The sequence below is a fragment of the Theobroma cacao genome, chromosome 5 (assembly GCF_000208745.1).
Source record: "Theobroma cacao cultivar B97-61/B2 chromosome 5, Criollo_cocoa_genome_V2, whole genome shotgun sequence".
Classification (NCBI taxonomy): Eukaryota; Viridiplantae; Streptophyta; class Magnoliopsida; order Malvales; family Malvaceae; genus Theobroma; species Theobroma cacao.
Window position 1 is genome coordinate 7,880,696 of NC_030854.1, and position 10,846 is coordinate 7,891,541.

Genomic DNA, 10,846 nt, shown 5'->3' on the forward strand with positions numbered 1-10,846 from the left:
TGGTAACAAAATAACTATAATATCCATATTTCACACATTTTTTTTGTTAATCTTTATAAGTTTTTTTTTTTTATAAATTACGCTTTTATTCAAACTTAGCCAATGATCAATTAGCGATTTGACTTATTAGGTTAATCTCTATAAGTTGCTTTGTAAATTTAAGATCAAGTTAGTTCCTATCAACTCCGTGATTCAACTACAAGATTAATATATGAATCTAGATAAGATATATAATACCCTTTATTGATCATAAGTTAATTAAGAGGTCGTCATGGTTTCTTAATTATATTTTATGAAGGCGAAAATAGATAGAGCTAAGGTGCCTGTGCTTGGAACTCAAATCAAAGTTCAAAGCTTAATAGGTTAGGTCAAGCCTAATTCTCATGTTTATTTGATTTGATAAACAATCGAGTTAGCCAAATTTAAATTCAATGCCGCTTAACTCATTTTAACTCTCATATATTTGCGGTTGTTGGGGCATTTTTATTTATTTAATTTTAGCTATCATTATATGATATATTTGAAATTATTTTCATTGCCAAAAAAAAAAAAAGGTAATTTCAGAAAACAGACTAATCTGTTTAAGTAAAATGTTTACGTGCGTAAATTACGAAATTAACTACTAGTAAATATAAATATACCTATACATTATAATATAGATCCTTTAGATGTTTGGTCAATGTTTTACTGCCCGCTTGCTAAGGAGTCGCGACGTATTTGACACACGGAACTAGAAGTCATGGAAATGTCTGTTACATCGTAGACTTCAAAGTACTGAAATGAAGTAGTTCAAATTGTGGACGCAAGTGTGTGTAACTAATTCAAATTGTGGACGCAAGTGTGTGTAACTAATTCAAATTGTGGACGCAAGTGTGTGTAACTAAGTGTCGATATATTCTTACGATGAACGCATTCAAAGAGATAACTGACGACGCCATTGTTGATTTCTCGGAGTAATTAAGGTTACAGTCTGTGAAGCTATAAAGACCTGATAACAATGAAGTGAAATACACATTCCAAGTGTTGCAATCAAAAACACGCAGAGTGACATATTGGGCAGGATCTCCTTTGTTGATAACTACAATGAGCGCCGAGTCTTCAGTAACCAAGAGGTAAATCCCAGAGTTCCCAAATTCATGACAGTGCAGAACATTGAAACAAATGTTGTTTCTGTCAATCCGAAATTGAGTTAGCAAGAAGTTTGCACGCTAATTAGCTATTTGTCATAATTATGTTAAGTATGAACTTTACATTCTTCTATGCAGGCTAGAAGGTAAGGTGGCACTGATAACTGGTGGTGCCAGTGGCCTAGGAGAGAGTACAGCCAGGCTGTTCGTCCAACATGGAGCCAAGGTTCTGATTGCTGATATTCAAGATGACTTGGGCCACTCCCTTTGCCAAGAACTTGGAACAGAAACCATCAGCTATGTCCACTGTGATGTAACATGCGAATCTGATGTCCAAAATGCTGTAGAATTGGCGGTTTCCAAGTATGGAAAGCTTGATATCATGTTGAATAACGCTGGAATTATGGGTCACCATGAAGTAAGAGTTACAGATGCAGATACCGAGAACTTCAAGACAGTGTTTGATATCAATGTGCTTGGTGGATTCCTGGGTGCCAAGCATGCCGCTAGGGTCATGGTTCCTGCCAAGAAAGGGTGCATTCTCTTTACGGCAAGTCTTGCTTCAAAAATAAGCATGGGTACCCCTCATGCATACAAGGCATCAAAGCATGCAGTGGTAGGGTTGACTAAGAGCTTGAGCGTGGAGTTAGGTGAGTATGGAATTAGAGGTAATTGCATTTCACCTCATGCAGTTGCCACTCCGTTGTTCCAAAAAACACTCGGGGTATTCGATAAGAAGAAGGGAGAGGAGGCCGTTTCTGCTTCAGCAGTACTGAAAGGGGCCGTCCTGGAACCAGAAGATTTTGCAAATGCAGCCCTGTATTTGGCAAGCGATGAGGCTAAATATCTCAGTGGTGTCAACCTGACAATTGATGGAGGGTATAGCCTCAGCAATCAAACATGGAAGATGGGACTATCAGTACTTTCTGAGTAGACCTTTGTGTTAAACTTATCTAAAACTACATATGTAATTGAGGGCTTATTTGTATGGCCGGTGTCTGAGTCTACTTTCAGTTTCGAACTATGTTTTCCTCAATAAAATTTCTGTCTTTTCCGAAGGTAAAACAATTTTATTCCAAAGACAGAAATACAAAAGAAAAGCAGACCCTAAACAAGTTAGAAGCTCTGCAGCAAAAACAGCTACGTCATTGAATCAAGCAAGCCAGGGAACCAAATCCTGAAAATCTAGAAAATTCATTGTATCATCCATGTGGTTATTGTTTCCACCACGTCCCTTGGTCACGGCGAGATTAGAACGGTAAAAGGCGTCTTATCCCATATCAAACCAAAATCTCCCAACTACGACATTATTGATAATTGATAGGCAACTTTTTCTTCATGTCTGCGCAAGCTCTTTGGCCTTTTCTCTTTTCTTAAAGTGCAAATACTCACTCTTTTCAACACTTTTGACCATTTTACCCGAGAATCTCTCTTATATTTTGGACTATTTTCCTTATATTTTTTGGTCGAAATTGGACTATCGAGTGATTAATAGGTCTTATGTGCAAGAGACCTCTTAAACATTATGCTTTCTGCGCATATAATTACCGTAGATGCCACCATTTTTCTTCCGACTTGGATGTGACACATCACATACAATGCCAAAAAATCTAAAGCAACAGTAAACTATATAAACAAGAACCGTATATACATTTATAAACGGTTATATCTCATCAGAAAATATTTCTTTCAAATTTTGACATGTAAATCACGTAAAAAAACATGAGAGAAAAAGGAAATATGGGAATTTAGTACTGTACGTCTTATTTCTTAATCTGCAACTGTTACAAGATTTGGGTATATAAGCAAAAGATAAAGGAAACCTATTTACAAGATCACCACTGTACTAGCTAACTAAATATCCTTAACAATTAAACTATTTATACGAAAAAATCAAGCAATAAGATGCCAGGCATGTTGATATGACAGCAGAATAATAGTAAAACGCTGAAATTCATATAGCAAAGAAAGAGTAAATGATACTCTGAAGGATATCAATACTTGACAATAAGAAAGGGTAGTTAGTTCTCAATCTTCTTCTATGCATTTTATTTTGAAACCAGATTTCTATGAGCCAAAAGCATTACACCTTTTCAAAGGCAGTAATCACCATCAGTGGTAACATATACTGCATCCAGTTATACACACCTAGTGCTAAGCAGAATCGAATAATTCTACAGTACAGGCCACAATGACTCGGTGCCTTCCTCATTTAGTTATAAGAATTTTTTAGATTGTCAAGACCATCTAAAAAATGCATGCAATGTTGGAAAGCCTCCCAGACTACTCGCTGGCATTTGCAATCCCAACCATGTTGAGCATATGCCTGTCCTCCTTAAACCTTTCTAACACTGTACCCTTTACAACATCTTGCTTTTCATGTTCCATTCCTTTTCTAACAACTCCCCAGCATTCTATCACCTCTGGGCATATTTGGCTGGTCTTTGAAAGGCAAGGGCTATTGAAAGTGGTACAGGAAAAGGTATGCCCCTGATCAAAGCCTGCTGAGAGGAACAGGCCAAAGTGATTAATGCGTCCTCCAAAACCAAAACCATTTGGGATTGCCTCTGAACTGAAGTTCACAGCACACTGCCAACGCAAGATTATTAGCAACGGGAACTGGCACACTCCCATAGGCATCAGACGGAAAGTATGCAGTTTTGGTTCTTTCCCAACTCAGAAATCAGAAAACCAGATAAAAAGGGGAAACATAAATCCACTTTTTCAAATCAGAAGAAAAGGAGTTGGATGACCAACCCAGGGCCAGGTTTAAGAGTCCTTGCATCTCAGTGGTCAAACCCACATTAAGTCCATGATATTAGAATAATAAATATTGAACAACCCTGAATAACTTTTATAGATAATTCCAATTCATTTTCAAGTTGAGTATGAAAGCTGCCACAATAAATCCTAAATCAGTGCTACCCTAAGTATAGACAACTTAAAGTTGGCAGTGTAACTGTGTAATTGCATAATTTCCATCCTGGAAAGGTCTAATTCTACAGACATTTTACTCAATCACTACAGAGCTCTATAAATGACAGCATGCCAACTTACAAGAGGAAATTCTCTTAGAAATATCAGAACTATAAAGCAAATACTGCAATGGAATATTCTAGGAAACAAAGAATTCAAACATAACTTGGCTTCATCTTGAAATGAAAGGAAGTGGAAATGGTACCCTGGGAAAAAATGAAACAAAAGCAAAGTGGAAACATACCCATTGCAAATTACTATTTGCACCTGTTGGCCTGAAAATTGATGCCTTCGGGTAGAGCTGAAAGATAAAAGACTTCATGTCCCCATAGAAATTGCTATGCCTCTCCCAAGGCTGAGAAGCATAACCTCCAAATATGTAACCTTCTCTATCCTTAATAATCAAGACAGTTGGCCCATCATTGTTTCTGCAGTTCAATTGAACAATTACCCATTCCACTCCTATTTAAAAAAGAAAAGGTCCCAGCAACTGAGAAATGGAAATAAAATTAGAAAGTTCTTAGAGATTATACTGTCTTCAAGAAAAAGAAAACGAAACAAAGAAAGGCTGAAAACAATAGTGAGAAAGTTCATCATTTGATACAGAGAAATTTGTCTTTTCTCTATTTTATTTAATGAACCACTCACATACAAGCCCATAAACCTAGAAGGCAGAAAAATACGTATCCAATCGGCATATTTTAGGCTCCATTTGATTGATGCTTTTGTTTTTTCCTTCTTACCTTTTTTGCAAAAACTGAACAAAAGGAAGAAAAAAAATAAAAAATGAATAGTCAAATAGCAATAAGCAAAATCATCAACTAAACAGAGAAGCAACTCCATAGTTCATCATAGACAAACAAGGCGTCTTGCTTGATTGCAAAGCATGAAAAAAAGATGAGCTAAATGCTTGTCAATTTCTTCTTGGTCTCCCTAATAGATGCATAACCAAGACTGACAGCGTTCACAATGAGCTCTTTCTGTTCATTGAGACTGTTGTAAGATATAGGGAGCCCATATGCATCAATGACATCGTTTAGAGATTTCTAGGTCAAAGCAGCTTCAAAGGAGACTGGATAAAGAAGCCAAGATAATAATATCAAAAGTTATTGCAGCAATGGAAACCATACTATAATTGTTTAACATATCACTGAAGATGGAGTTTAGTAGTCACGAATAGATAAGAAATTGTCAAGCAAAATGAGGAAACCTTTGATCATAATCACACCAAAACAAATCAGACATGATCAATTTCATATTATTTAAACCAAAAAATAACAATTATCTGTAATTTTTTCAGAATAGTTTAAAATATTACATGAACTTCTCACCATCCAGAACCAGAAAATAGTTGGGTAAGCAGGGGACAGAACTAACGGGGGGATTCTTATGACTTGAAATAAAATGAAGAAAAACTAATAAAGTCTGAATAGAGATAAGATGGTAGCAAGAAAGGAAGCAAGGTACTTACGATACATTGCCCAAGAATGTGTTGAAACTTAAGCCATTTAATGCACTATGATACAAAAGTTTCCATTCCTCTAGCTCTTCTTGAGATAGAGCTCCTCCTATATGCCAAGCATATTCATCTCTTAGTAATATTACACTAGAATCAATATTCTCCAAATGCTGCAATTTAGGAACCTGAGATCCCAGTCTCCCTACACAAGAAAGTATCGATTAAAACTGGACCTCTGATATTAATTTTATCTCTATCATAGGAGACTGGAAAGGATTCGGCGTAACAACTACCTGGCCATGTATATAATTAATCTACAACTCAGCTTAATCTAAGTTAAGCCTTAATAATTAAGCATAATATAAAGACAAAAATAAGTTTTTCCCAATGAATCAGGCTTATCAAAGTTAAGCTGGGTGCAATAAAATCAGATCATCAAATTGAAATTAAGAGAACTGCATATTTTTGCTAAGTTCTGGGAATGCACAGCTAGACAAGGATACAAATTCAAAATTATACACATAAACCAGCACGCCTTGCAGTATATGTCTCATCTATTCCAATTCCAGTTATCAATGATGAACCTAATTGTGATGGTTTTGAGCTACCTGCGCTCATATGTAGACCATTGTCATCAAGAGCCATTCCAATTACAAACTGTTATTAAAATAGAATACATATGTCATTAGATGGACAAAAATGCTTTAAAAGCCATTTCTTCTGAACACAAAACTTTAAGTTAAGCAGCATGTCCGTACTGCAATTGTTTGCATTAAACATAAAGTAGCTTTTCATACTTGTATGACATAATGTTTCCATTGATGATACCAGAATGTGAAAGATTACAGAATAAAAGGGCATAGATAAGCGAAGAAGCATAGAGAACCTGGGTCTGGTGGCACAAATAGGCTCGCAAGGAACTTCTTCACAGATGGTACAAGAGAACACCAGCTTTTGAAATCCTCAAAAGACATACTTTTATCATTACATCCGTCATGATCCTTTGAGAAACTTGCAGCATTCAGAAATGTGTCCACCATGTAGCAATTCGATCTTGATCCTGGTCCAGAACCTTTCAGGTGGAATATATGATCAAACATTGTGATTAGAACAGATTCTAGATCAGACCTGTCATTGAGAAGAAGCCACTTAAATTAGAAGGTCTCTAAAATGACAGAGTAGCTAGAAATTAAAACATTTTCAATCAATTAGATGGTAAAAGTAATTATAACATGAAACAAAAAATGTTCCTTCATTAGATTTCATGTGTTGGGAAATAAATGTTGACAAAACCAATTTTAATGGCTAGGAAAAAGTGAGTTGGTGAAGTAAAGAGAATATTGCAAGTGATCATAATCCTACCTTGTCAAAATTTCATCATTTGTAACATCCAACAATCGATAAATAAACTCCTCAATCTCATCATTTGTCCCTTTCTCATAAGTCCCCTACAAAAAATGAAACATATAACCAATAGGTTCTGCGAGCTCAATACAGAACAGCCATTAACATAGGATCCCCTTAGTTGTTGCTTTGTTCCTTGCCTTTTGATATTTGTTATTTCCTTCTTCAAAAGTTACTAAAGTGCAAAATCTTAGTATTTGATTTGAAAATGAACAAATAGTCAAAATGTAACACACAGAAAATATGGTAACCATTCCATATTGAAGCAAAACCATGCGTTTTGTCATTCACAATATGTTAAAATTTTAAAAGTTAATTATTTAACAACAGCTACAGGCGTTTAGCTTTTCACCTGGGGAAGTAAAACCTAAGTAACAAAAGCAACAATCAGATGAAGTTATAACAAACTACATTCGTTTTAAGCATTTGTATGAACCACTGATAACTAACAACAAAAATGCCGGATATAATAATAGAATCTAAAAAGGAGGAATTACTTTAGTGGTCACGAGGTCTTCGAAACCAAGCTTATCGTCTTTCCTTCCCTGTGTGGCTAAATCAAACATTCTGTCTCCGAGAGGACCTTTTAATCCAAAGTAAACCTACACCCATAATAACACTTCTTGTTTAAAATAAAAAAGAATCAATGGAAATCAAAACAAACATTCATAAACAAAAATGGGGTAGATCAGAAAAAGGAACAAAACCTGAAAGACAGAAGAAGATATATATTGACCATTGCTCTGAGACTGGGCAGCCAGGGAAGCGAACAGTGATTTGAGATCCTCCAGTTCCTTTGGTGTAAAAGATCTTAAACACAATTATTTTTATTAGTTCAATTATATCCAACATATCATAAGTAGTTTTTAATAAAAAATAAATAAAGGACAGAAGACAAAAAAAGAAACCTGGAAGCTGAAGTGAAACGAGGATTTGCAGGAGGTGACTGGCTGTTTCCCATTGCTCTTTTCTTGCTCTGCTCTACTTTGATAAATTTTCCGGCTAATGTTCGTTTCTTCCGTTTGCCTGTCTCCCCATTTACTTATATTTAATGGGCCGAGGTTCGGTACAATACTCGATGTCCAAGTCCAAACTGATCGAATTTTTGTTGGATTGGAAACCAGCCCAAATTGCCATGATCGATATTGAAGAAGACATTTATGTTTATTTTTTTTTTATTAATGTTTTCTTAACCAAAATATGCTTCGAGAGACAGTATTGAATCACTGTTACCTAGAGAAAATTTAGCGCTTAATTATTTTTACTTTTTCAAAAGGTGCAATGTATAATGACATTCAATGTCAAATGATGGGCAATATAATTTGTTTTATTGAATTCATGATTAAATATCATTTTCAAGAAAATATTTAATATTTTTTTCCAAGAAATGAAGTACCATTTTCCTTTCCTCAATACATATTTTTCAATGTTTCACAACATATAATTAAATATTTTTATTAAATCAAAATATCCATATATTAATAAACAATTTAGTGGTTTTTCTTTTTCTAAAAACAGGTATATATAACCATTAATGTCAACACTGCCAACTTTGGGATCAATCTTGCCTTCATTTTTTGCCTGAAATTCAAATTTTGTGAAAGAGGGGTCAATCCCTCAAAGGGTGGGATCATAGCAAAAAAGGAAGGCAACATGGAATCACAATAAGGAATAAAGCTCAAGTGTTACGAAGTCAGAAACTATAAATGAAGAGAGTTCAAAGTTCAAGCTTAATTAACAGAGGAAAGATCAACTTAGAGCATATGAAAAATATAACTCTCACTTTTTATTGGAAGAAATAATAACCTAAAAAACTTTGAATAGCTCTCCTTAAGAAATCATAAGGCAAAAGTGAAGAGAATAGCATTCAAGTGGATTCCCAACATAGTCACCCAAACTTATATGTTCAAGAGTCATTTATAATCATTACCAAAGCATTATCAAGAAAACACAAAGACTATTGCAAGGAATAATTTGGCATTCTCCATTTTTGCAATCATTCAAGAAATTATCAACTCACAGAGAGATTTCCAATAAAAAAATATACACAGATCATAAATTTAAAGATACATCCATTCTCAACCATATTGTCATGAAATATGAAAGTTTTAATATCAAAGATATCGAAGCCATTGTTATTTAAAAAAACATAAGTAGGTGAAAAACAAATGTAGTTTTTCCTTTTGTGGAGCACCAGTTTGTGATGGAAAGTGGAGTGGAGAGGAGGAAGGAAATTGTTGACGAAGAAAACATTCCATTGCTTCTTGATATCATCATATCTTATCTTGTCTTGCCTTTATCTCATCTTGTTGTGTTCTAAGTTGAGAGAGTGAGGTTTGGATTTCTATAATTCTTTCCAACAACCTATGGTCCATATGTCCCACGTGAGATGTGTTGCCATACATCCTTTCCATGAGAGACTTTAAGGCTTTTTAAGTGTCAAAAGATTGTTTACTATGTCCTTCTTGGAGCATATTCCTTTTGACTCATTTACCCTCATAATTAATGACATACCCTATCTTGCCCATTGCTATAGGAGGGTCAAACCTTGTATCTAGGTTTAAATATTCAAGTAACAGTAATGCCATTTCATAAAGAAGACACTTTCTAAAGCCAAGCACAATTTTCATCATGTTATCGAAGATGAATTTAACTAAGTTTACTCTAGTTTTATGTTTAATTTGGTATATAAACTACATGTCTTCCTTATCAAGGATAGAGTACTTACTATCCGAGTGTTTTCAAGTGTGAGACACCATTAGATGTAAGATCCTATCATACATAGATAATCTTGAAGCACTACTGACTTTGCTTTCACTATAGTTGGATAAGTATAAACATCATTTGCTATGGCTAATTCATTGATGTCTCCTTCAATGACATCTCCTTTATCTTCCATTCTTAATATAATTTAAAAAAAAATTGAAAAAGCTCTCAGGGCCAACTCCTTGTTAAAGTTTTATTTAAGATATGAAAAAGAAGTACAAAGGGATGGGAACATAAACCTTCCTTCTAAAATTACATAAGAAATAAGAGAGAAGACCTAATATAGGTACTACTCTCCTTGCATATTTTTTATGAATGCTTAAGAAAAGTAGTACTACTCTTTTACAATATACTAGGTAAGAAAAATAAATTAGGAGTACTACTTCTTTATAATTATTTAAATTTAATATATGGAAGATTTAATTTGTTTAATTTCAAAATACCTTTCAACTCTCTAGTAACTTCATGAAAAACTTTAAGACCCCTGATGGGCATATTCACAATTTGACAAAAAAATCTATTGCTTGGTTACCGCTTCTATTTAAATGAGAAATTCTAGAAGAAAAGTTTTGTAAACATTTCCTTATAAATGCAAGTATATATCAAATATCATGGGAGCCTTTAATTCCTACCTTTGCTGTCAAGCCCAACTCTATAATATACTTGCCATGTCATTCATGTACTTGATAGCATGTCTGCATACTTGGATGTCTCGAAAAATCGTTAAAAATCGATATCGTACCTAGTGGTACAATTAAGTCGATTAAAACCTTGAACTAGTTTGAATAGAGATTTTAGGGTATATCTGAGAGTTATTGAACCTTAGAATGTCTTAATATGGTGATTCGGAATTCGAAGATTAATTTGGAGTCAAATTAAGAATTTTCATAACGTAGGGGCAAAATGGTCATTTTGCCACCTGAGGGCAAAATGGGAATGTTGGACGAAATTTTTGACCAAGTTTGACTAATTGGAGCATGATTTGAATTTGAGAAATGAAAAATTTTAATTTCAACATTTTTTCGAACATAAGGGCAAAACAGTCATTTTACGTGTCCACGAGGACGTAATTGAAATTTTTAAAATTTTACACCACCATAACACTTGTCAAGCC

The 10,846-nt window shown here is 34.5% G+C and overlaps 2 protein-coding genes across 2 annotated transcripts; one reads left to right on the plus strand and one right to left on the minus strand.

Moving 5' to 3' along the window:
- Positions 895-2,192, plus strand: LOC18598353 (secoisolariciresinol dehydrogenase). Its single transcript, XM_007027846.2, has 2 exons — positions 895-1,112; positions 1,266-2,192. The coding sequence occupies exons 1-2, from the start codon at positions 1,084-1,086 to the stop codon at positions 2,059-2,061; spliced, it is 825 nt and encodes a 274-aa protein (XP_007027908.2). The 5' UTR covers positions 895-1,083; the 3' UTR covers positions 2,062-2,192.
- On the minus strand, positions 3,087-7,980 carry LOC18598354 (TLD domain-containing protein 1). The gene is made up of 8 exons (XM_018122029.1): positions 7,875-7,980; positions 7,674-7,776; positions 7,464-7,568; positions 6,925-7,010; positions 6,449-6,690; positions 5,575-5,764; positions 4,348-4,531; positions 3,087-3,716 (listed from the first exon to the last, which is right to left on the minus strand). The coding sequence occupies exons 1-8, from the start codon at positions 7,925-7,927 to the stop codon at positions 3,411-3,413; spliced, it is 1,269 nt and encodes a 422-aa protein (XP_017977518.1). The 5' UTR covers positions 7,928-7,980; the 3' UTR covers positions 3,087-3,410.